Source organism: Podarcis bocagei (assembly GCF_964188305.1).
Source record: "Podarcis bocagei genome assembly, chromosome: 2".
Lineage (NCBI taxonomy): Eukaryota > Metazoa > Chordata > Lepidosauria > Squamata > Lacertidae > Podarcis > Podarcis bocagei.
The window spans coordinates 4,841,706-4,868,196 of record NC_138126.1 but is presented as its reverse complement, the minus strand read 5'-3'; the positions used below and the strand labels follow the sequence as shown (position 1 = coordinate 4,868,196).

The 26,491-nt window shown below is 41.7% G+C and overlaps 3 protein-coding genes across 8 annotated transcripts; 1 reads left to right on the top strand and 2 right to left on the bottom strand.

The window, feature by feature from the left end:
* Nucleotides 1–237: 237 nt before the first annotated feature.
* On the bottom strand, nt 238–5,730 carry LOC308579726 (vomeronasal type-2 receptor 26-like; the record flags this gene model as incomplete). The annotated part of the gene is made up of 4 exons (XM_081180658.1): nt 238–2,035; nt 3,438–3,564; nt 5,106–5,331; nt 5,552–5,730. 4 exons carry the CDS (start codon nt 5,728–5,730, stop codon nt 1,137–1,139), a joined length of 1,431 nt encoding a protein of 476 aa, XP_081036784.1. The 3' UTR covers nt 238–1,136.
* LOC308580442 (vomeronasal type-2 receptor 26-like) lies at nt 3,558–26,254 on the top strand. 6 transcript variants are annotated; one of them, XM_081182089.1, is made up of 7 exons: nt 3,558–4,192; nt 7,888–7,943; nt 20,608–20,899; nt 22,522–23,310; nt 23,493–23,723; nt 24,414–24,540; nt 25,114–26,254. In XM_081182089.1, the coding sequence occupies exons 3-7, from the start codon at nt 20,612–20,614 to the stop codon at nt 26,004–26,006; spliced, it is 2,328 nt and encodes a 775-aa protein (XP_081038215.1). In that variant the 5' UTR covers nt 3,558–4,192; nt 7,888–7,943; nt 20,608–20,611; the 3' UTR covers nt 26,007–26,254. The 6 variants fall into 6 exon arrangements, with proteins under 6 accessions (XP_081038215.1, XP_081038212.1, XP_081038213.1 ...); XM_081182086.1 differs by having other exon boundaries at nt 22,468–23,310; XM_081182087.1 differs by lacking the exon at nt 7,888–7,943 and having other exon boundaries at nt 3,558–4,170; nt 22,468–23,310.
* On the bottom strand, nt 8,177–12,210 carry LOC308578734 (vomeronasal type-2 receptor 26-like; the record flags this gene model as incomplete). The annotated part of the gene is made up of 3 exons (XM_081179257.1): nt 8,177–9,293; nt 11,057–11,295; nt 12,195–12,210. 3 exons carry the CDS (start codon nt 12,208–12,210, stop codon nt 8,280–8,282), a joined length of 1,269 nt encoding a protein of 422 aa, XP_081035383.1. The 3' UTR covers nt 8,177–8,279.
* Nucleotides 26,255–26,491: the final 237 nt, after the last annotated feature.

The window sequence follows — 26,491 nt, the reverse complement described above, 5'->3', positions numbered from 1 at the left end:
AAAAAGAAAGAAAGGTATAAACAAGTCCAGTCTTTATCCAACGCCACTTCCTCCTAGTTCCGGGATTTGTCAGTCCTTATTCCCATCAGTCTAGCCCGGTAACCTTATGTCCGAGGCCCTCAAGTCATTTCCATGTCCCTTCCGCGGCTCTTCTTCATATTTGTAGTTGTAATTTCCATTATCTCCTGCTCGTGGTAACTCCAGCTTAACAATATCTCTTGCTCGTGGTAGCACGCAAGAGCTGTGTGTGTCGAGTTGTAGCGCTAATCCCAGCAGCACTGAGGGCATGCAAAAGGGTCCTTTATATAGTCTTCTTTCTCATTGCCATCCATGGGTTGTCTGCAGAAGAGCTATCTCCACCTCTTTCCTCCTGCTCTCCTCCTGGACCATCATAAAAAACCCCTTCACAGTCGTACAGTATGTACGACAGACAGTATGTTCCGGACCTTTATCTCATGTCCGTGGCCCATTGCCAGTTCCGCCCTGTTTTGTCCTGGGCTTTTTGCTTTCAGTAAACAACACCACAGTCATACATTCCTCTTTGATAAAACTGGTTTCTCGCTTCGCTTGTCAGCATATCATGCATTACGAATTCTCCATTTTCTTTGGGGCCTAACATTCATACTACACATTGATGACAAAATGATATGCAACCTAGAAACAGTATAAGCTACAAACAAACTTATTTTGTCAAGTGAACACAGTTCAGGTCATACAAACACTTCCAGGATCTACAAATCATTACTCAAAGCCGTATGCTATTAGCTTCCTCAACCTGACTCCCTCCAGGTGTTACTCAACTCTTAAAAATGTAAACTGGCCTAATGTTTTGTGAGGTGGTAGGAAGGAAACAAATAAATAATTACTGCTGAGCATTTATAAGCTCATAACTGTCCCTTCTGCTGAGTGAGAGTACACCTTCATTGCATCACCTTCATCTACAGTGACAAGTAGGGGTTCCCCAAGATGTCAGATCTCAGGCTAAGAATCACCTTCTCCAGCCTTATCTGGAAAGTGTTTGAATATATATACAGACACCCAATATTTTTGGCACTCACTGGAACCTTCTGGATAATAATATGTCTACATTTCTATGATTCCATGACATCCCTAGAGCTAAGAATACAATGCCATGCTTAGTTTTTTCTTGTCAGGTGCTCCTTCATGTTCAGATCAGGCCTCAGTATAATAATGTAGCATTTGGGAATGAAGATGCAGCCCAGAAGCCCAGCACTGGAGGCCAGGATAGAGAAGACCTGCACGGCTACCATGTACTTTCCCTTGGTGCTCAGGTAGGTGGGCACAAAGGACACCCAAACACTGCAGAAGACCAGCATGCTGAAGGTGATCAGCTTAGCTTCATTGAAGGCCCCAGGCAGATTCCTGGCTAGGAAAGCCACCATGAAGCAGATGGCAGCTAGGAAGCCCATGTAGCCGAGGGCAACATAAAACATGGCCACAGACCCTTCGTTACATTGCAGGATGATCTCTCCAGGCTGGGAGTGCTTGTCAGAGTCAGGGAAAGGAGGAGATGTCCCCAGCCAGATCGTGCAGATGAGAACTTGCACACTGGAACAGGAAATGACAATGGAGTTGGCCAAACTCTTTCCCAGCCATCTCCTCGCTCTGTTCCCTGGCTTAGTGGCCAAGAAGGCCAGCACCACAGTGATGGTTTTTGCCAAGACGGAAGAGACAGCAACTGAGTAGATTGTGCTAAAGGCTGTTTGTCGGAGAAGGCAGGTTGTTTTTCTTGGCTGGCCAATGAAGAGGAAGGAGGACAGAAAGGAGAGCAGGAGAGAGATAAGGAGGATGTAGGAGATATCCCTGTTATTGGCTTTGACTATTGGAGTTTCTTTGTATTTAATGAAGATTCCTAACCCAAAGCCTGTGGTTAAGGATAAGAAGAGGGCAAAGGAAGCCAGGAGGCTGCCTAAAGATTCTTCATAGTAGAGGAAGGTGATTACTTTTGGGACACATTGATCTTGGTCCTTGTTTGGATGCTGATCTTCTGGACAATTTTTGCATTCCTTAGCATCTGCATAGAGAAAAACACACTTCAGTATCCTAACATCATTCCTAATATCAGTCACACACCTACAATGGTTTGAATGTTGTTTCAGTTGTGGAGTAAAAGTAGGCAGAAGGGAGAGATCACGAAAGAACACTGTTTTGTTGGGAAGAAGAGAGGCAAATGTTCACGGCTAGAAAAGTCTTAATCCAGTGATTCATTCCCCCAAAATCATCTTGTGCAGCATGGCTAGAAAAACTTTCTGTGTGAGATCTTTCAGACCAGGGAATCAGAACATCAGACCACTAGGTCAAACCTGGCCCAGCATGTCTCCTCATTGGATGATACTATTTTTGTATTTTGTCAGATGGGTGAGGCTTCAAGGGATCAATTGGGAGCTTAAGCAAGGTGCATTGCAATCCACCCATCAGGTGATGTATTGTGAGCATGTATTGGTTAAGTCGGCGGAAGTGGTTTCCATCCATTGGAAACGACTTCTCCTTCTCAAGGTAGTTATTGAAACCTTGAAAAATCACATGTTCAAGTAACAGTGTGAGGCTTGTTGGAAAGTCTCTTTCAAATGCCAATGTGCTATTTTTTGGACCCCTAAACACCAGAGGATTATGGAGCAGTTTGAAGCTGCTTGCAAAGAATTTTCAGAAAGCCTCTCACTGTGCTTTGAATTGCTGACACTCAGGGCTTTAAAGCATGAATTCAGCTGACATCGCTATTGCATCAGGTGATTGACAAATTGGCAGCAGCACCCAGCTGCTACTTTTGGCCTGGGAAATGAAGATCTAGCATGAAGACCGGTTAAAGGGATCAATGGGTTGACTCAGTATAAATGCAGCTTCTTGTCATGTTCCAGTATTAAGAAGCATATGTGTGAAGCCCAACTTCATTTTATTATATTATATATTTTATTATAAAAAATCACATATTACATTTGGATCTTATTCCTCCAAGGAACTTGAGGTGGTATAATTTTTCATCACCACCACCATTCCTGAACTGCTGGAGACCTCTGAGAAATAGGCAGGTCCTCTCACTGGCAGTAGTGCCGACTGACTCCATGGCAGACCAATAAGCTTCCTGAGGTCACACATTTGGTGAACCCAATACTGACTGTCTTGTGCACTTGTCCCTCACCCATCAAAATAGCTCCCAGGACCAGATTCACTGACATGACTCCCTGCAACATTGGAGGTGATTAAAAATAAATAAATCCAGAATGATTCTACATGTGTGAGCTGGTGGGCAAATAAATTTTCCTGCTTCTGGGGAAACATTGCAGGCTGGCAACAGGTGAAACCTCTCTGGGAATGTCATTTCATTTATGGGGTGTCATTGGTAGCATCATGTTTGGGTTGGTACAAACATTTGCCCCATCCTCCCATCAAAGGCCCTTTCCTCTGAGATCCTCTCCTACCTTCCACAGTGGAGATTGTCCCTTCTGAGCAAGGAGCACAATCATAGCAGCACACTGGTTTTCCTTCCTGAATCTTCTTGGCATATCCCGGGAGACAGCTCCCTGTGCATCTTGAGCGAGGCACCGCCTAGGTATAAAGAGAAGATTGAGCACTAAGGAGAAAATATTAGTAATATTTCTGCCTTTGGACACAGATCATAGGACAGGGAAATAACCATGACCTTACTGTGGGAGTCTGATTTAGACTTCCAAGCTAGACTGAAGAATTAGGTGATGCCTTTCAAGAGCAGATGACCAAACATTCAAAAAGGATAAAGTAGTCATGGGAGGCTTCAACTAGCCCAATATCTGTCAGGAATGAGCCAGCTCCTAGTGGAACTTTACAGCCAGATGCAGAACAGAGAGGTTTAGAATTGACGCAGGCTGAACAATGGCCAGCTCCAACTCCCCCGCCCCTTGGAATGCCTGTTGCCAAGGGAGCAACTGAGAGCAGGCTGAAACACAGTCAAAGCTCTCAGGAGGCTTCAACAGGCACGAACAGACACAGAGACAGTCTTTCAATACAGGAAGAGGCTGGAGCTGATTCAATAAGTCTGAAGTTGGTGAATGGGAGGGCTGCTAGACAGGAAGCAAAACAGTCGGAAGGGGCAATGGTTCAATATATTCTGTAGGAACTGGAAGGAGTCTTCAGAAGGGTCCTCTTGAGTGATAATGTCGGCAATAAGTAGGTCAGGTGAGCCAAAGCACAGAATGAGGTCAGGCTTGCAAGAGAAGTTAAAGCTATTCTTTTTAATAAAAAAGTTTTTTGCAATGTTTGAAGCAAGAGGAAAAACAAGCAAGTAGCAGGTCCTCTGTGAGGAGAAAATGGAGAAATGCTGTTGGGTGACAGAGAAGGTGTAACTGCACAAAACCTACTTTGCTCCTGTCTTCACTCAGAAGGAAAGCAGCACCCAACCTGGTGATAACATAATAATAAATGATGCAAGTCCAAGATAGGAAAAGAAATGTAGCTACTTTAAATGAATTCACGTCTTCAGGGCCTGGTGAGCTGCATCCAATGGTTCTAAAAGAGTTTTCAGATGTAACCTCAGAGCCTTTGTCTATAATCTTTGATAATTCTTGGATAACAGGTGAGGTCCCTGCAAACTGGAGGCGGGCAAATGTTGCCCCCATCTTCAAAAAGGAGAAAAAAGAAGACCCAGGTGCCTATCAACTGGTCAAGGTGGTGGATTCTCATTCCTTGGAGGTTTTTAAACAGCTTGGATGGTCATTTCTTTCTTCTTTTTCCTCTTGTGTTGAGGCTGCATTTTAATACTTTAATTTTTCAATATTTTAATGTTGTATTTTAACCTTGTTTTTAAGTTGTATTCATTCAACTTCTTTTTATTATTGCTTGTTAGCCACCCTGAGCCCGGCCTTGGCTGGGGAGGGCAGGGTATTTATTATTATTATTATTATTATTATTATTATTATTATTATTATTATTATTATTATTATATCTGTCATGGATGTTTCAGTTGAGATTCCTGAATTGCAGGGGGCTGGACTAGATGATCATTAGGGTCCCTTCCAACTCTACAATTCTAAGATTCTATGCTTCTATGTACTATTCAGAATGATGTTAGAGCATAGCAGATGTCATCGTTAATGACATAACATTTCTCCTACCTTCTTAAATAGCTTGGGCCAGACAATTGCTTCTGGGTTAATGGTGAACTTCAGATTTGAGGACCCTTGTCTCTCTATTCTTCCAATTTTCACTCTAGCAAGAGAGTTATTAGGAAACAGCACCAGATTCACAATATCAAAGTCAATGGTCAGTGCCCCATTCTCATCCAAGTACTGTCCGTCAGCTGAAGTGTTAGAATAGAACTGGACTTCTTTCTTTTCTTTTCTTTTTGTATATAATTTTTATTAATTTTCCAATAAAAACAAATTTATAACACAATTAAACATTAAGAATTCATCACACATCTTTTTTCTTTTAGACTTCCATCAACATGTCATAATTTTCCGTAGTTATTACATATCTTCACATTTCTTCATTTATATTACACTATGTATATCTTATCTTACCATATTATTTTAACAATATTTCTACCAAACCTTCTTACGGAGCTTCTTGGAAACTTACAAACGTTATATCATTATCACAAATATTTTTAATATATTCTGTAAATTTATTCCAGTCCTCAGTGAATCTTTGGTCCCGTCGGTTGCGAATCCTCCCTGTTAATCTGTCCAGTTCTGCATAATCCAGTAATTTCGTTCTCCATTCTTCAATCGTGGGCATTTCTTCTTGTTTCCATTCTGGGCCACCAGAGTTCTAGCTCCTGTTACTGCATACAAAAATACTTTCTGATCCTTCCTTTTTATCTCACCACCTAAAATTCCTAATAGGAATGCTTCTGGTTTTTTAAGAAGTGTATATTTCAATATTTTCTTTATCTCATTATATATCATTTCCCAGAAGCACTTCATTTTTTTACATTCCCACCCTTCTTTCTCCTTACATTTCCAACATTTATTACTCACCTTATACATCTTACTTAATTTGACTGGTGTTATATACCATTGATATAACATTTTCATAACATTTTCTTTAATTGTGGTGCATGCTGTAAATCTCATCCCTTCCTTCCATAATTTTATCCAATCCTCAAATTGAATGTTATGTCCAAAATCTTTGGCCCATTGAATCATAACTGATTTAACCTCTTCATCCTTCAAATGCCATTCTAATAATAATTTATACATCATAGATAAATTTTTAACTTCATTATTCAATACTTCTCGTTGAAACCTAGATTCTTTTTCAAAATAGCCTCTTTCTGCAACCTCTTTTCTAAACATTTCATTAATCTGAAAGTAATGCAGCCAATCATTTACATGTTCTTTCACTTCTTCATAAGGTTTCATTTTTCACTTACTTCCTTCTTTCTCAATTAAACTCCCATATGTTATCCACCTCCTAGTCATATTGATCTTTTTAACACTCTAATAATATGATTTTCAAAACCTTTATGCACTCGTTTCTTTTCGTACCATAAATATGCGTGCCAACTGAATCTATTATCATATCCTTCCAAATCTAACAAATCTGTATTTTCTAATATCATCCATTCTTTCAACCAACATATACATGATGCTTCATGATATAACCTCAAATTCCTGCATTGCAGGGGGCTGGACTCGATGATCATTAGGGTCCCTTCCAACTCTACAATTCTAAGATTCTATGCTTCTATGTACTATTCAAAATGGTGTTAGAGCATAGCAGATGTCATAGTTAATAACATAACATTTCTCCTACCTTCTTAAATAGCTTGGGCCAGACAATTGCTTCTGGGTTAATGGTGAACTTCAGATTTGAGGACCCTTGTCTCTCTATTCTTCCAATTTTCACTCTAGCAAGAGAGTTATTAGGAAACAGCACCAGATTCACAATATCAAAGTCAATGGTCAGTGCCCCGTTCTCATCCAAGTACTGTCCGTCAGCTGAAGTGTTAGAATAGAACTGGACTTCTTTCAAGAATGGATGAAGCTGTAATGACAGAGGAGTCTCCAGCACTGAGAGAACATCAAACCATGTTCAGCCCTTCTTACTCTGCTTTCTAAACTTCTCTGAACAAGAACCACTGTCTCTCTCATCTGGACTTGTAGTGACCATTCTAGATTGTTAGGTCCCCTCATTCTGCTTCAGAATTTTGAGCATGACCAAAGTTAGCATAATTACATATATTAGGAAAGGTTGATTATAGTGTAAAGAATGACAAAGATGGCTTTATTAAAAGTTTGCAAGCATATTGATTAATGATAGTCTAAAATGGTAGTGCTTGCATGAGTGTGGTGTAGTGGTTAAGAGCAGTAGACTCGTAATCTGGGGAACCGGGTTCATGTCTCCGCTCCTCCACATGCAGCTGCTGGGTGACCTTGGGCTAGTCACACTTCTTTGAAGTCTCTCAGCCCCACTCACCTCACAGAGTGTTTGTTATGGGGGAGGAAGGGAAAGGAGAATGTTAGCCGCTTTGAGACTCCTTCAGGTAGTGATAAAGCAGCATATCAAATCCAAACTCTTCTTCTTCACTGAAGTATTTTCCTCTAGTCCTAGCCTGCTTATTAAATTCTGTATAATTCCAATATCCATATTAGATCTAGATTCTGCATATTGTGACATTTCAAAACTGCCCTGATTTGGGAACCTTTCTGAATTGCCACGCTATGCAGGGTATGAGGCTGATAATAAGTAGATAATTTCTGAATTAGAGTTTCGTTCCAACTAGCTCTACAGCTCTCTCTATGTTGAGCTGACTTTGAAGTCTGTCTGTAGGTTGCTGTCTGCAAGTGATTGGCTGGTACTTCTGTCTGCAGGAATATAGCACTGAATCTGTGAACCTGGCCTCCTGTACAATGATGGGCCATTTCTGTTGTGTCCCACCTTCAACTCTAGGAGGATTCCTGTCCCCTAGGAACCTGGATCGGAAAAACACTCATTTCTGCCAGCAGGTGAAAAAAACGTTATTGTATTATTTTAACATTGTATTGTATTTTTTGTTCATTGCATTTGCATGAAAAACACCCTGGGATCATGTTGATGTGATGAAGGGTGGCTTATAAATTTGTATGAATAAATGAATAAAATGCATCACTGCAACGCTTAACTCTGAATGCAAATTGATGGGTGAAGAAGGGTAGCCGAATTCTCAGAGCATCTTTTTTTGCACACCAAAGGTCCCAGCTTCAATCCCCAATTGCATCTCCAGGTTGGGGAGAGTGGGGAAAGATACCCTTCCAGAAACAGTAGAGAACCACTGCTAGTCAGTCAATGTAGACAGTGCTAAGCTAGAGAGGCCAGTGGTCTGACTCAGTGCAAGACAGTTTCCCCATGATCCTATCATGGTGATTCCAGAGCTGGGACAACAAATTGCAGGTTGCAAAAGGAAAAGGACATACCTGCCATGGCTCTAGCCTTGGAAGATCCAAGCTGCCTCCTCCACCCACAATCGACATCCTCTTTGACCTGGAAGAATATGCAGCATTCAAGGCCTGTGCCACAGTTTGGATACTAAAGTAATTCACGTAGCTGTCTTGGGACAGGATTCTTTCATTCTCTTCTTGGGGCAACATCTCCAGATTCTCCTTCTCCCTGCACTTTGTCAAACTCCTCACAGATAAGGCATGTTTTGGATATGAACAATCAAATGCTTTTCTTGAATAGCTTAGACTGGCTGAAGACGTTGGCCAATAGTAGTCCTTTTTCATCCTTTTTTTGGTCTTCATTACAAAGGACAAAGAGCCATGGGCATATTGAAAGCAGGCATTATCAAGTAACAACATTTTGTTCTGAAGACCTGTGGTTATCCAGACTTTCCCCTCAGTTTGGATCCTTTCCAGTAAGGATTGTACCTCTATGATTATAAAAAGTCCATACTGAGAGTCTGCAGAGTAAACAAATACATTGACTTGTCTCCACATGGCAGGTGGTTCTTGGGGTGCCCACAGCCAAGTTTTATGTACTACTCTTTTTGCGAAGGCAACACAGATTTCCTTTTCCATCATCAGAGGTGTCAAGGTACTCAGGAACCTTTCTCCATTGTCATTGTCTGGAACAAAGAGGCCGACCCATGTCCACCTGAAATGCAGGAGGAGTTGCACCACTCCTTGGTATTGAATTTCTTCCTTGGGAGCCATTTGGTAGACAAAAGGGGACTGGACTTTATCATGAAGAACAAAGCCATAACTGAACTGGAAAGTAAATGAAAAGAAATGGATGCTTTGTTTTTCAGGACCCAGACTGGATACTTCTATGCAAATGATGACAAATTTAGTTAGTGCAACCTCAGAAGGTTTCTTTTTCTTTGAAATAAAATAGTTTTTTTATATAGTCTTTTTCTTTTTAATTCCCTACCCTACCCAGAACTCCAGTGTCCAGGTTGGCTGCTGCAAATCAGTGAGGGGTAGCTCCTCCTCCAGCGATGGCCTCTCTTGCAATCAATCAATGCTCAGTAGTTGAGCATTTATTTCACATGCAGAAAATACCCATTTATTTATTTAAAAAATTTTATATGGCTTTTCACTTCACGGAAAGCAATGTTTCAAAGTTGTGTATGATGTGACTTCCAGTTTCCTGCCAACTTGAAAAGCAGTGCAGTGCCGATCATCCAATCAGCCCGGAGTTTGCAGAGGGTTCAGGGCGCCCCCTTAAAAAGTGTTGCCAGGGTAGGCAACTCCAGGTTGATGGAAACCCGGTGTATATGAACAAAATGGTCCCCCACGTCTTTTGCAAAAACACCAGAAATAAAAGTTTCTGACAAGCGCCTTAACCAGAATAAACATAAAAATCAGACTGGAGTTCCCAGAAGGAATCTCTTTTACATACAAGAAACAAAGACGTAGACTGACAATTGAGAAGCAGGTGCAAGAATTTTGGTTAAGATATGGCAGAGATTTTGACAACACACGCATACCACCCGAACTGTGAGGAGTGACCAGAGGTGTGGAAGAAAGAGCAACAGGTGGGGGGGGACAGGGAGGAATTAGATATTTTAGATAATCAAGACAAAGAAAAGACAAGACTTTAGGAAAAAAACAAAACAGGAAAGGGAAACAAAGAGCAGATTTAAAAATGTGCAGTTGGAATGTAAATGGTTTGAATAATAAAACAAAAAGATATAAAATTGAACATATAATGGTAAAAGAGAACTCAGATGTAATATGCTTACAAGAGACCCATATTGCAAAAAGGCATAGAAGAGTCCTAATTAATAAAAATTTGGGAATAGAGTTCATCACAGCAGACAAATCAAAACAGAGAGGTGTTGTCATTTTTGTAAAACCAAAAATTGAGCCTAAATTAATCTTAAAAGATGATCTAGGAAGAGTGGAGTGCAGATTGCAGTACAAGGTGAAAAACTTCTTTTAATTGGAATTTATACCCCAAATGAAAAAGGCAGAATTCTTTTTTTTTTTTTTAAAAAGGAAACTGATTAACTTGAATTTCCTGATCAGAAATGGGGGGTTTAAATGGTAATTTCACTTGACATGGACAGAACAATTAGGGGGGAAAGATACTAAAGAAGGCAGATTACCAGCAACTTTTTGCAATATGACAGAGAACCCGAATTTGACAGATGTACTCTTGAGAGTCCCATAGACTGCAAGAAGATCAAACCTATCCATTCTTAAGGAAATCAGCCCTGATTGCTCACTGGAAGGACAGATCCTGAAGCTGAGGCTCCAAGACTTTGGCCGCCTCATGAGAAGAGAAGACTCCCTGGAAAAGACCCTGATGTTGGGAAAGATGGAGGGCACAAGGAAAAGGGGACAACAAAGGACAAGATGGTTGGACAGTGTTCTCGAAGCTAGCAGCATGAGTTTGACCAAACTGCGGGAGGCAGTGAAAGACAGGGGTGCCTGGCGTGCTCTGGTCCATGGGGTCAAGAAGAGTCGGACACGACTAAACAACAACAACAACAACAACAACAACAACAACAACAACAACAACAACAACAACAACATAATAATAATAATAATAATAATAATAATAATAATAATAATAATTGCTTTTCCATGAGGCAGCAAATATTGCCAAGTGTGTTTGACCCAAACCCAGTTCTTACCTGTGGGATCTTGTAGATGCCTGACAAACTTGCAATGTGCATGGAGATGTCAGATTCACCCCCTTCAAAAACAGCCATCAGCTTTTTCCACCTTCCACAGTTGTAGTTTGGGATATTGATTTTCCCACCAGCAAGGAGGTCTATCAGAGCATCAGAAGTTGTTCTTCTATCAAAATAGGTATCATAGATGCTGTAGCCCAGGGTGATGTTGGGTAAGATACTCGGGTTCTGATTGATTTCTTGAGTGGCAAGCAAGAAGGAAAGAATCTGCCAGACTCTCCCACTCATCCAACTGTAAAAAGTGTGTCACAATGAAAATGATTGTTACATTCGTTTTTGTGTAAATCAAGACAAATATGAAAGGAAGCTAGTATGAAGGGCAAAGTGGGGCAGAGGTCTACCAATATCAGTTTCCACAGTATCTTTGGAAAGGAGGAGGATGGAGGGAAGACAAGAACACAAACCAGCCCCTTTTCTAGAGACCTCTTTGGCCAACCCATCAGTTCCCATGGTTAGCAGTTGCCAATTTTTCCAAGCACCTCTCCTTGTATTGCATAGCTCACAAAAATTGGACTTTGATAATGGTTTGCATGTTTCTAAAGGAGGCACGGGAAGCGTAGCTCTTCACAGCAGCTAAGAGTCTTTGTGAAGTTGGGTTCTGTAGGGCACAGAGCCAAATTGCTTCCACAGACTGCATTAGACTGGCCTAAGCAAAGTGGACATTTGAAGCTTGCCGTTTATATAGATGGTGTTGTTGCTACTGTGGAAGGAGAGTTGCCTTATTCACTTTTCTCTGTGAGAGAACCAATCTCTCCTCTAGAATATTATTTCCAGTTGAGTGTGGGCAACTTCCCAATTTTCATGCTCCAGTGCTCCGTGAGAGACAATAAGAGAATCAATTTCCTTTTTTTTCTTACTGCAACAAATATACCTCACATATTTTTCTATCTTATATAATACACTTGGGCAAGTCTGACTGAAACCTTTTGCTGTTATTAAAAGTCAAAAGGCATTGAAACGCTACTTTTCCAGAAGTGGAAGGATGCAAAGAAATCTTTTAATTAATAAATGAAATAAACCACAGGATCCCACAGCAATACCATTCTTGCTCAGGCCCCCAAGAGGGGGGGGGGCTTACCTTCAGTCAGTTTCATCTCACAGGTTTAAAAGCAAAACCCTTTATCAGGGAATCCAGGGGGGGGGGAAGACTGACCGAGATATATCAAGAGAATTGGAGAGTGGGTAAGAAACAAAAATACATCAATAAGTCATTACTTACAAGCGAACATTACTTAAGGGTGGGCTGGAAAAGGTGAAGGAAATTTCGTCGGTAATGAAACTTAAAGATATTACTCCACCAATGAGGTGATGTCCTGAGTTGTAAAAATTCACAGGAGAATTTTGATCCCTGTTCAGATTCAGTGGACATTTAGTCCTCTGCTGCATCCCGTAGGTTGCAAGAGGCAGCAGCAGAAGCAGTGTTGTCATTCTGGGTCTGTCTGCTACACTTCCAACTAATTGGAAGAAACCCTAAACTGTTGCAAGACAGATATTGCAGTTGCTTGACAAATACAGTTCTGTCTTTAGAGTGAAAGGTGAAAAACCACAGCTCAGTGGTACAGCATGTGTTTCGCAACCCAGAAGGTGCTAGGTTGAATCTCTGCTAACTGTCCCAGCTACGGCTGAGAATGTCCTCTAGCTGGAGAGCTGCTGCCAGTCAGTTGACAGTTCTGAGATAGAAGGCAGCTTCCTATGCTCTGATCATGCGGCACACAGTCTTCTCTCAGCCATTTGCCTGCCTACATCTTGCCCCCAAGGACTCTGTGGCACACAATATATTTTATACACAAAGCCTTTCAGGCAGAGTGGAGTAAATAACCACCCAATGCCCCTGTTTGGGATGTTTGCATTTTTGTTCCCAAAGGCACCATTTGACGGGTGTGCAAGGAGAACTCTTCGACTCTGGAAAGGTTAAGAATAAGGGTCAAGAATAGATCGGTGTGGTTTGTTAATTGTTCAGGGAAGCAATCTCCCACCTGAAAGCTTATGGGAATAGGTGCAGTTCAGGAGAAAAACATGTTGACTCAATAGATTAACATGGATCACAGAGGGGAAAAGTTGACTTTGGGTGAACTTTATTGAGACCTGAAGAGCCCAGAAGGCCCATCAAGTATGGTATCTTCTTCTCACAGTCTGTCTGTTTAGCTGTAAGTTGCTTTGGGTTGCCTTGCCCTGGGCAAGATAAAGTGACTAAGAAATTTAAATAATGATAATGATAAAAATGAATAATAATATGAACCTGTAATAGTCGCACCTGTTGATTATTCCAAGTGAAGGAAAGGAAGTGAAAATGTGCTATAAACAGATTTGTTTTGGAAAGTGGACACAGTTCAAGTCATGCAAATCACTCAGGGACCTGCAAAACATATGTTCAGGAGGTCCATTCTTAACCTGAAATAGTATTTAACCTGAGGCGTGCTTTCCCTAATGGGGCCTCCTGCTGCCACCGTTCTCATCCTGAGGCAAAGTTTATAACCCGAGGTACTACTTCCTGGTTAGCGGAGTTTGTAACCTGAAGTGTTTGTAACCCGAGGTGTTTGTAACCCGCTTGCAGTATCTCCAAATCTGGGAGAGTTGTGTACAGCTATTAACCAAATAAAAAACAACAAAGCCAGTGGATCTGATGAGATACCTGCCGAAATCTTCAAAGTGGGTAGAATTGAACTTACAGAACAACTTCACAAGCTCATCAAAAAAAATCAGGGAAAGAGAAGAGATCCCAGCAGAATTTAGGGATTCCAAAATTATAAATCTCTTTTAAAAAGGTGACAGAACTGATTGTGGAAACTATTGAGGCATCTCTCTATTAGCTGTGGCCAGCAAAATTCTTGCAAGGATCTTAGCAAACTGTCTCTTAACAATATCCGAGGTGACCCTTCCTGAATCCCAAAATGGTTTTTGGCCTTCTAGGGGGACAGTAGACATGATTTTCACCACTTGACAGCTTCAAGAAAAATGCAGAGAGCAAAACCAACCCCTGTATATGACGTTTATTGACCTGACTAAGGCTTTCGACACGGTAAATCGTAATGCCCTGTGAACTGTCCTTCTGAAAATTGGCTGCCCAGATAAATTTGTAAACATCATTCGGCTCCTCCATGCTACAACAAAAGTAGCAGATAACAATGGCTCTCAAAGTGAACCATTCACAGTGGGATCAGGTGTTAAACAGGGTTGTGTTATTGCCCCAACTCTATTCATTATTTTCATTGCCATGATCCTACACTTTATCAAAGGGAAACTCCCCACCAGAGTAAAGGTAAAGGTAAAGAGACCCCTGACCATTTGGTCCAGTCGTGACCGACTCTGGGGTTGCGGCGCTCATCTCGCTTTATTGGCCAAGGGAGCTGACGTACAGCTTCCGGGTCATGTGGCCAGCATGACTAAGCTGCTTCTGGCGAACCAGAGCAGCACACGGAAACACCGTTTACCTTCCCGCTGGAGCGGTACCTATTTATCTACTTGCACTTTGATGTGCTTTCGAACTGCTAGGTTGGCAGGAGCAGGGACCGGGTAACGGGAGCTCACCCCGTCGTGGGGATTTGAACCGCCGACCTTCTGATCAGCAAGCCCTAGGCTCTGTGGTTTAACCCACAGCGCCACCCACGTCCCTCCCCACCAGAGTAGAAATCATAAATTGAACAGATGGAAAGCTCTTCAATCTGAGCAGGCTGAAAGCAAAGAGTAAGGTTACCGTAACTTCCGTCATAGAGCTTCAGTATGCTGATGACAACGTAGTGTGTGCACGCTCAGAGGATGACCTCCAAACCATCCTAAGTATCTTTGCAGAAGCTTACGAAAAGCTTGTCCTATCACTCAACATCAAAAAAACCAAAGTGCTGCACCAAGTACAAAATAACCGCTCTATAGAGCCAAAAATCCAACTCAATGGCATAACGTTGGAAAATGCCGATCACTTCTCCTACCTAGGCAGTTATCTTTCCACAAGGGCCAACATTAATGCCAAAATCCAGCATCGCCTGAGCTCTGCAAGTGTAGCTTTCTCCTGATTGAAGTGCAGAGTGTTAGAGGACCAGGACATTTGCAGAGAAACCAAAACACTTGTTTACAAAGCTATTTTACTACCAACCTTACTATATGCTTGTGAAACATGGACCACTTATAAACGCCATCTCCAACTCCTTGAAAGATTCCATCAACGGTGTCTCCAAAAATTTTTACACCTCACTTGGGAAGACAGGCGAACTACCTAATATCAGTGTACTGGAAGATGCAAAGATCACCAGTGTTGAAGCAATGATTCTTCAACTTTGTTGAACTGGTCGTGTTGTGCAGATGCCTGAAAGCAGCTGCTCTGTTCCGAACTTAAAAATGGAAAGCGCAATGCTGGTGGTCAACAAAAGAGGTTTAAAGACTGTCTCAAGGCAAATCTAAAAAAATGTAGTATAAACACCAACAGTTGGGAAACACTGGCCTGCGAGTGCTCCAGTATCTCAAAACTGTGCAGCAGAAGATTCCCCAAGCTGGTGCCCTTCAGACGCTACTCAACACTACTTCTCATTCCTGAGCATTGGCTATGTTGGCTGCTGGGGCTGCTGGGAACTGGAGAAGTTTGCTTCAGATGGTTGCTTAATGTTTTCACTTGATCTAGCAAGAAATATGGTTTCCTACAAAATAAACCAAAGATTGATTCTTCTTTCAGAACTGAATAAGATGTTCTCCCCAAAGTGAGGGTGGCATGATACATTTTAGAACATACTTTATTGCTTTTTCCACATATACAATAATAAACACAATCTAATCTATAATAATCAATAACAACAACTGCTAATCTGTCATTCCTTGGAAGAAAGCAGAACGGGAGCTTAAAATTAGAACCACAACTCAGAACAAAATAAAAAAATTCCTTCCAGTAGCACCTTAAAGACCAACTAAGTTAGTTCTTGGTATGAGCTTTCGTGTGCATGCACACTTCTTCAGATACACTGAAACAGAAGTTGCCAGATCCTTCTATATAGTGAGAAGGTGGGGAGGGGGTATTGCTCAGAAGGGTGGTGGGAATGGGTGATTGGCAGATAGCTAATCTCAGCTATCTGCCTATCTGCCAATCACCCATTCCCATCACTCATTCCCACCACCCTTCTGAGTAATACCCCTCCCCACCTTCTCACTATATAGAAGGATCTGGCAACTTCTGTTTCAGTGTATCTGAAGAAGTGTGCATGCACACGAAAGCTCATACCAAGAACTAACTTAGTTGGTCTTTAAGGTGCTACTGGAAGGAATTTTTTTATTTTGACTATGGCAGACCAACACGGCTACCTATCTGTAACTGGAACTCAGAACAAGTTTCTGATGAGTCTATCACATTCTCCAAGTGTCCCTAATTTCCAGGGACAGTCCAGAATTTACAGAAGCCACTTTTTCTTAGGACATCCCTATTTGAATTGAAGAGGGTATGGGTCATGATTTCCCAGGTTTATTCCAATCCTTGGGAATAATTTGTGTACCAACATTTAGTTCCATATATTTTAAAGGGGTTTCATAGATATGCAAGTTTCCATAAACTACAGTACAATTGAGAACTAGAAACCTTTCCCCTCTCTACTCATTATACTTAATCAATATTCAGGTTGTGTTAAGGGTATTAGAGCTGGTGTTTTTGCATGTTCTTTTATAATAAAACTATGAATTTAATTACAATAAATCCAGGATGTGTTAAGGTTTGACAAAATTAATTTTAGTTGGTTAACAGAGAACAGTAGATTATTGGTATAGAAATCTCATAAATAGGATTGTTCCTGTTGGGGGTTCAAATGGTTGATTACTGGTGTCTTTGGGACTGTGCCACCTATGGCCCTTAAATTTTCAGCAATCAATAATTTGAACAGTTAATAGACAAGCCAAGGAAAAAGAGGGGGAATCCACACGTGCTATAAAGCTATTTAATCTGTAAAGTGAACACAGCTGAAGTCCTACAACTGCTTCAGGGATCTGCAAAACATACTATACAAGCTTCCCCAACCTGACTCCTGCAAGGTGTTACCCAATGCTACCTTCCTGACCCTCCTGACCCTTGGCCATAGAGGCTGCTTTGAACTAGAGAAGGTGGATTCAAATGTTTGCTTAATGTTTGCCTGTTGATCTATCAAGAAAGGTGGACACTGGAATTCCAGTGGAATTCAACTAAAGAATGATTTGTCTTTGAGACTTGGAAGTGACATGCTCCCCAAAGTATGGGACACAAACTTGAAGGAAGGGCTGGTGGTCTCCAAGCCAAGAGCTGCTCCCTCAGCTACTGGGGAGCCAGGCCAGAGTTGGCAGCTTATAAGGGTCAAAAGCAGACTAGAAAAATGCACTATAAATGACTATTACCGTTCTCTCTTGGCTAAGGTGGTCTCTGGCATGATGTTGGAGGACCATAATCATGTAGAGGCTGCCATGGAGCCACATTGGGACCTCCATGGCAACCCTTGGACTGTCTCACATGGTCTTTAGTCTAACATATTGAGCACATCAGGCAGCGCACAGCCTTGAGTTCCAGATTGGATTACTGCAATCCACTCTATGTGGGCCTTCCTTTGTGTCTGATCCAGAAACTGCAGTGAGTTCAGAAGTGACTGTCAGGAGTAAGACCTTGTCAGCTTATAATAATTCTCTCCTCAGATCTAGGACTAATTTAGACTGCTGAGTTATAAATGTGTTATAAAAATATGACACCGGGGGGCTCTGTACAGCAGTAAATGCAAAATTGAATTGAGAGCTATATAACTTGTTTTCCTTAGCTTTTTAGATCAGTGTAGATCCAGCCCTTTAGTGGTTGCTGGTTTGTTACTGGACCAAATGCAAGGTGTTACAAAGAATCCTAAGAGCTTGGCACCAGTTGACTTGTGGAATTGCCTCACTTTGTATACGTCCACTCAACTGATTCAGTTTGTAGAACCGGCACTGTTACTGGTGCCACTTAATACTCGTTCTGTACTGATAATAAGTTAATTTGACAGCCTGTACATTTTGCCACTCCCTGCCTATTGATATCTTTATTGGAGTCTCTTTTTTTTGTCCCTGGGGAAACCATTTTTATTCAGGGTTCAGATATGTGGAAGTTGGCATGTGTTTTTATCTATTGTTAGCTTCATTGTTTATTTTACAATATTTTGAATATTTAAAATAACTGTTTTTAACATTGTCTTTTATTGAAAATTTATAATTCTTGTTGCTTTTTATAAACCACTTGAAGGGTCTATTTATACTAAAGTTTTATATAAATTTGACCAGCGTCAATAAAGACCAGGCAATCCTTGAACCATGTATTGAGTAAACTTTCTTCTTCTTCTTCTTCTTCTTCTTCTTCTTCTTCTTCTTCTTCTTCTTCTTCTTCTTCTTCTATGCAGCGGCTCCCATAGAGGTTTCAGAAGAGATATTTACCGCCTTACATTTATCAGAACCACAGTGATTTATTCTTATTCTCTGCAGAGTCCAAGAGATAGTTCCACACCCCTTCACATATTGCCTTGGGGAACAATAATGTCAACATCACAATTAAGGGCTGCAGGAGGTTTTTTTTATTCAACTATGCTTGAAAAGTCTGGTGTATAAAATACATTGGGACCAAGATACAGAGCATTTGAAGGAGAAAGTATAAAACCTAATCAGAATATAGGAAGCTGCCCTCTAGCTCAATACCATCTACTGACTGGCAGCATCTCTCCAGGTAGAGGACATCCTCAGCCCTACCTGTTATCAGGTAGCAGAGATTGACACCTGACACCTTCTGGGTGGGAAAAAGATGCTCCATCACTGAGCTATGGCCCTTCCCTTCAATCCTAATTTGGAATGAGCTGAACACCCCTTGTATTTGTCAAGTCGCTGAAGCCTCTGTCTTGCAGTTTTTTTGGGTTTCTTCTAATTAGCGGCTTCTGTGGACAGGAACAGTCACAAGGAAATAGTAGCAGGCAGACCCAAAATGATTATTGTTATTATAACACTGCTTCTTTTGTTGCCTCTGGCAACCCATGGGGTGCAGCAGAGGGCAAAATGTCCACTGAATCTGATCAGAGATAGAAATCTGACTGTTAATTATCACCGGCAAGGAGATCACCTCATTAGTGGAATTATATCTTCAAGATTAATTGGAAATCAACTTCCCTTTAGCTTTTCCAGCACCCCAGTAAGCGATTTTGAGAAGTAAGTAATGGTGTATTGCCATACAGTGGTACCTCGGGTTAAGTACTTAATTCGTTCCAGAGGTCCGTACTTAACCTGAAACTGTTCTTAACATGAAGCACCACTTTAGCTGATGGGGCCTCCCGCTGCCGCTGTGCCGCCAGAGCACGATTTCTGTTCTCATCCTGAAGCAAAGTTCTTAACCTGAAGCAATATTTCTGGGGTAGCAGAGTCTGTAACCTGAAGCGTATGTAACCCGAGGTACCACTGTATTCCTTCTTCCTAAACTACTCTCCACTTCTCTTGCCATACTGATAAATCACTTTATTTGTTGTTTGAAGATTAAGGGAACATCTCATCCACTGGAATAAAATACAGCTGGAAAATCTGAGTATTACAGGCATCCGTCTGTCTATTTTTCCTGACAGTCTAAACAATAATGCCATTGGATGGAGACCTGTTATTTGTTCCATTTGTTTATTAAAGTTTTCTGTATGTCACTTTACTTGGTGAAAAACAGTGTATCAATGTGTTTTATGCTATAATTTAAGTATTTTAAAAAAAGTCTCGCTCTCTAAAGTAAACTTGTTTTCCAAAAGCTAAAAAAGTGTGTTTGAGTCGCAGCTTTTCTGTAGTTGTCTCGTTGTCTCTCGTGAAACCTTGTGGAAAGTCGAATGCTCTGACCACGGCCCTTGGCATGAATAATGGGAAGTTTCCTACTCTCAATATACGATAATCTTCTAGATGTTTATCCACAGAATTAGTTTCCCAGGTTTGACTCACTACCCTTAGCAGGAGAATGAAGACAGGGTATGGCAGGCTCTTCCTTTATAGATTTGTGCAATGATAATTGGAGCAAACCATCTTCAGTAGGAACTGAACAATTCTTTCCCCCAGGCACAACATAACCTATGCAACTTCAAACTGCAGGTGCCTGCTATCCTTAGGCAGCTTAAATGCATCCTGTGTGCTAAGATTGGCTCTGGGGACATTTTCTGAGGGGCTCAGCAGAGCTCAACATCCGTAAGTCTTTTTGGCTGGTGTCAGTGGTTGCTCTTCCCAAATCGCACTACAAACATGCAAACCATGATTGGAGGACCAGTTTTTGTGAGATATATAATGCCTAGAGTGATCTTTTGATACAGGTAGCCACAGAACTGGTCAGAGGGCCAAGGACGTTACCAGAACATAGGCCTCCATCCTCCTCATTTGCAAAGATATTGCAGATACTATTACTGGTACACCTCAGCCCCACGTTGCCCTACTTACTGGCCTCCTTTCACGTTTGCCTTGATTTATACAAACAAGTACGCAATTTCATTTTCACAGAATGGTGGGTGACTATGTGATACACCTTTTTGCAGCTGGATGGATGTGAGGAACTGCCACGTTCTTTCCTTCTCACTTACTGTTCAGGAGATCAATCATAACCCCAGGCTCTTACCCAACATCACCCTGGGCTACAGCATCTATGATACCTATTTTGATGGAAGAATAACTACTGATGCCTTGACAGACCTGCTTGCTGGTGGGAAAATCAACATTCCAAACTACAGCTGCGGAAGACGGGGAAACCTTCTAGCTATTATTGAAGGGGGTGAAACCGACATCTCCATGCACATTGCAAGCATGTCGGGCATCTACAAGATACCACAGGTAAGAACTGGGCTCAAATCAAACATACCCAGCAACATTTTCCATTTCATAAGAAAAGCAAGGTATGCTTAGCTTAGTGCAATTTATTTTATTGCTCCCTGCCCCCCAACCAGTTGCAGCCTCTGTAGCACGTTGCTACATAAATTTTGCCCTACCGGGAATTGGCGCTTTCAAGTGCTGTTATTGAGCTTGGCACGGGAAAGGTTTCCTCCGCTGTTCCATGAGGCTGCTACCTCTTCTTACAGCTCCAGGAACTGTTAAATAAAATTGTTTAATGTACAGTGGTACCTTGGTTTATGAACAGTCCTGTTTGTGAACTATTCAGCTTACGAACTCCGCAAAAGCAGTGTTCCGGTTTGCAAACTTTACCTTGGTTTACGAACAGAAGCCGAATGGTGAAACAGCACCTGCAGTGGGAGGCCTCAATAGGGAAAGCACTCCTTGGTTTAATAATGGATTCGGTTTAAGAACAGATTTTCAGAACGTTAAGTTTGTAAACCTAGGTACCACTGTACATTGAAATGGGAACTAAATTTATAGTGTGCCTGTATTGTATACCACGAGGCATGGTTGGAAATTTCCACTGAAGCTGAAGAAGAGCTTGCTAGGTTAATCATTAATGGGGTTGTATCATGGAACTGTATGTGTATGTCTACTGGTTCAGTCACATGACAAAGATAGTATTAGAGGTCCATGCCTATGTTAATCTGGGAGATATCCATGTTTGGGTGTGTGCCCTTTGTTTGAAGCTACTGAAGAGAATGGATGTGTGAATCTGTCTCCAGCAAACAACCTCTGGCTAATGGAGACTGAAATGGCATGGCACCAGCAATGAGCCGCATGGCGCCACAACTGCCACCCAGCAACTAGGTGAATGGAATTTCTCTAAGAGGGGTGTTGAATGTGGAGTACCTCAAGACTGATATGATTTAGGAGTGAAGAGGGAGATGGCCAAGTTTTCTGATCATACTGAATTGTTCTAGATTGTTAAACCAAAAGCAGATTGTGAAGAGCTCCAAATAACTCCAAATAAAAAGGCACATGCAATTCAATATAAACAAGTGTGAATTTATGCACGCTGAGGGGAAAATCAGCCTTAATTTCACATGTTTGCTTCTGGGTTCTGAACTGGCATTGACTGAACAGAAATGGAAAAAAGTTCAGAAAAAGATATTGCAGATGAGGTGGTTATATTCAAAAGGGACCATTGGAAAACAGTGCTAAAGCTCCTGTCCATGCTGATAACACACAACTCTAATTTTTCATAAGATTTCAATCTAGGGGAGTTGTGCATGATGTAGAAACCCCTCTGGGTGTTGTGGTGGACTGACCTCCCAGACCTACTGAAGGCTTTATTGTTTTGCAGGATACATTTTAATGGAAGTGTGATTTTAGACTTTTGCATTCATAATTTTGTTCTATTGTATTTCTCTAAACTGCAGAGAGACAATTGCCTTTAGGTGATAAATAAATTGCATATATATGAAATTTCAAAAAAACATTGAGGCTTATGCTAATTAAATATTTCATCATATTTAATTAAATTAAATTTAATTTAATTCACACAGAGGTATCCAATCTTTGTCCTGAGAAACAAAACACCAGTTTCTTTTCTTCAACAGCTCAGTTATGGCTTTGTTCTTCATGATAAAGTCCAGTCCCCTTTCATCTACCAGATGGTCTCAAAGGAAGAAACCCAGTACCTGGGAATTATCCAACTCCTCCTGCATTTCAGGTGGACGTGGGTTGGTCTCTTTGCTCCAGACAATGACAATGGAGAAAGGTTCCTGAGTATCTTGACATCCCTGATGATCAGCAACGAAATCTGTGTTGCCTTCACAAAAAGAGTACTACTACAAACCTGGCTGTGGTTACCCTATGAAGCCCCTGCCATGTGGAGACAAGTCAATGCCTTTGTTTACTGTACAGACTCTCAATATGGACTTTTCACAATCATGGAGGTACAAACCTTGCTTGAAAGGATAGAAACTGGGGGGAAAGTCTGGATAATCACCGCTCTTGAGAACACAGTCTTGTTCTATGAGACAGAATCCTTCCGGTATGCCCATGGTTCATTGTCCTTTGTAATGAAGACCAAAAAAAAGATGAAAATGGACAACTCCGAACCAATATTTCCTTCTGTTTTGGATCTTTGGCAAGAAGAATTTGAATGTTCATATTCCAAACATGCCTTGTCTGTGAGAGGTTGGACAAGATGCAGGGAGACGGAAAATGTGATGATCCAGCAGGAATTTATTGAACAGGTTCATTCCCAAGATAGCTATGTTCATTACTTCAGTATCCTAGCCATTGCTCAGGCCTTGAATGCAGCATATTCATCCAGATCAAAGCGGATGTCACTTATGGGTGGAGGAGACCTGTTGGAACTTCAAAAGATTCAGCCATGGCAGGTATGTCCTTTTCCTTTTGCAAACTACTGTTCATTGTCCCAGCTCTGGAATCACCATATTAGGAACATAGGAAGCTGCCTTAAAATGAGTCAGACCACTGGTCTAACAAGTAGTATTGTCTATATTGACTGACTGACAGGGGAAATGAATTATCCATAAAGGAGTTTCCTCTGTCGTTGTAGCTTCATCCATTCTTGAAAGAAGTGCATCTCTATTCTAATACTTCACCTGATGGACAGTACTTGGATGAGAATGGGGCATTGGCCATTGACTTTGATATTGTGAATTGGGTGCTGTTTCCTAATACCTCTCATGGTAGAGTGAAGATTGGGGAAATAGAGAAACAGGCATCTTCAGAGCTAAAGTTGAACATCAACCAAGAAGCAATTGTCTGGCCCCTGGTCTTTAACAAGGTATGGAGAAATGATATGTCATTTTATTACTTGTGACATCTGCTAGGCTCTAATAGCTTGTTGAATTGCACATATGAGACTTTGACTGTGATTTTACTGATACAGTGGTACATCGGTTTACGAACTTAATCCATTCTGGTAGTCCATTCTTAAACCGAAACTGTTCTTAAACCAAGGCGCGCTTTCCCTAATGAGGCCTTCCGCCGCTGGTGCTCTTCCACTGTTCAAATTCGTCATTATACTGAGGTAAAGTTATCAAACCAGTTTTGTGGAGTTCATACACTGAATAGTTTGTAAACAGGACTGTTCTTAAACCGAGGTGCCACTGTACTTCCCTAGAGCGAAGTCATTGAGATGAATGGAACAGACTCTTGAGTAAGCACGTATAAGATAGGAGGCTTTCCAAAGCACAGTAAAATAGTTTCCCAAATGTAAGGTCTTCCCAATCTGTTCAGAATATCCAAAGGCAAGCATGTATTTCCTGTAGGGACAACCCTGCACCCACCCACAAATATTAATCAGGGCTGGCAATTATTAATCACCTGCCAAAATAGGGCCTGGGGTCACTTATGGCCATTGGAAGCAAATATATGTTTTCCACAATCTTGCCAAAACACTATGATCTGTTTCCAAAAGCACAAATGCTCCTAATCGTTTCTCATTGATTCTCCTTCCTCAATTTTTGCCTAGACCATGCCTCGTTCAAGATGCTCACAGAGCTGTCACCCTGGATATGTCAAGAAGATTCAGGAAGGGAAGCCCCCGTGCTGCTATGATTGCATTCCCTGCTCAGAAGGGACCATCTCCACTCAGGAAGGTAGGCCAAGACCTCAGAAAAAACCGTCTTACCTGGGAGGATGGGGCAAAGGTTTGAGCCAGCCTAAGCATGATGTTTGTAATGGCATCCCATGAGTGGAATGCCTCTCGGGTTTTTGGAGGGTCAAAGAGCAGCACTAGGAGGGATAAGCAGTTTTAACTGGGGGAAAGCATGTCCACCTCCTTCACCAATGCACAAATGCACAGGTCATCAGCTGACAATTATGCCTTTGAGGCCCTACCCACCTACAACTCAAAAAGTGGCATCACCAAATAGGGCGACCTGCTGAGCTAAGTTTAATCCAGTGGCCAGAGATTCCCAGCACCAGTTTACACTTAATAGAAGCACTTCTGAAGTATCTCACAGGCCAAGCTTTTCTAGCCATGCTCCACATGATCTATTTGGGTGGATGAGACCATGGATCAAGATGTTTTTGCCAGTGAACTTTTGCTTCTCTCTTTCCCAACAAAACTGTGTTCTTTTTTTATCTCTCCCATATGCCTACCTTCCCCATATGCCTAGCTTGGTTTATAACTGCTGTTAGGATACTGAAGTCTCTTTTTCTCTCTGCAGATACTGCCAAATGCACCAAATGTTCAAATGATCAGCATCCAAACAAAGACAAAAATCAATGTGTGCCCAAAACAATCACCTTCCTGTCCTATCAAGAACCTTTGGGGAGCATCCTAACTTCCTTTGCCATCCTCATATCCTTAGCCACAGTTTTTGTGTTAGAAATCTTTATTAAATACAAAGCCACTCCCATAGTCAAAGCCAACAATAGGGATCTCTCCTACATCCTCCTCATCTCCCTCCTTCTCTCATTTTTGTCCTCCTTCCTCTTCATTGGCCAGCCAAGAAAAACAACCTGCCTTTTGCGCCAAACAGCGTTCAGCACCATCTTCTCAGTTGCTGTCTCTTCCGTCTTGGCAAAAACCATCACTGTGGTGCTGGCCTTCCTGGCCACTAAGCCAGGGAGCAGGGCGAGGAGATGGCTGGGGAAGAGTTTGGCCAACTCCATTGTCATTTCCTGCTCCAGTGTACAAGTTCTCATCTGCACGATCTGGCTGGGGACATCTCCTCCTTTCCCTGACTCTGACAAGCACTCCCAAATTGGGGAGGTCATCCTGAAATGCAACGAAGGGTCTGTGGCCATGTTTTATGTTGCCCTCGGCTACATGGGCTTCCTGGCTGCCATCTGCTTCACTGTGGCTTTCCTGGCCAGGAAACTGCCTGGGGCCTTCAATGAAGCCAAGCTGATCACCTTCAGCATGCTGGTCTTCTGCAGTGTTTGGGTGTCCTTTGTTCCCACCTACCTGAGCACCAAGGGGAAATACATGGTAGCCGTGCAGGTCTTCTCTATCTTCGCTTCCAGTGCTGGGCTTCTAGGATGCATCTTCATTCCCAAATGCTACATTATTTTACTGAGGCCTGATCTGAACATGAGAAAGACCAGAAACAGCTAAATATGATATTTGATTGTTAGTTCTAGGGATATCATGGAACTGTAGAGTTAGAATCCACACCAGAATATTGGCTGCAATGTGCAGCTGGCCATGTATATAGTGAGGCAAGGATCCAATTGTGTGCTTATCATGGTTCCCTTAGCCTCACATGTGATGGAAAGCAGGTAAACATCTACTGGTGGATCTCTGGATGATATTCAGAAGACCTCTAAGAGGTTCTGATAGCTGGTTCTTCAACAACAGCAACTCTGGAGGCCTCTTCTCTCTTGAGTTAAACTGTTCATTACTCTTAGATGAATTGCACAAGCTGCTTAAGAAGTTGCAAACTGAATTGCTAAAGTACTAAATAAACTTAGCTAAATTTGAATAAAGTCACATTAAGACAGCTACATTTGATTTGATTAATTATATTTCTATGCCACTCTTTATTAGATCGAATCGCAGAGCAGTTTATAGACAATAAATAACAATAGAATAACAATAAC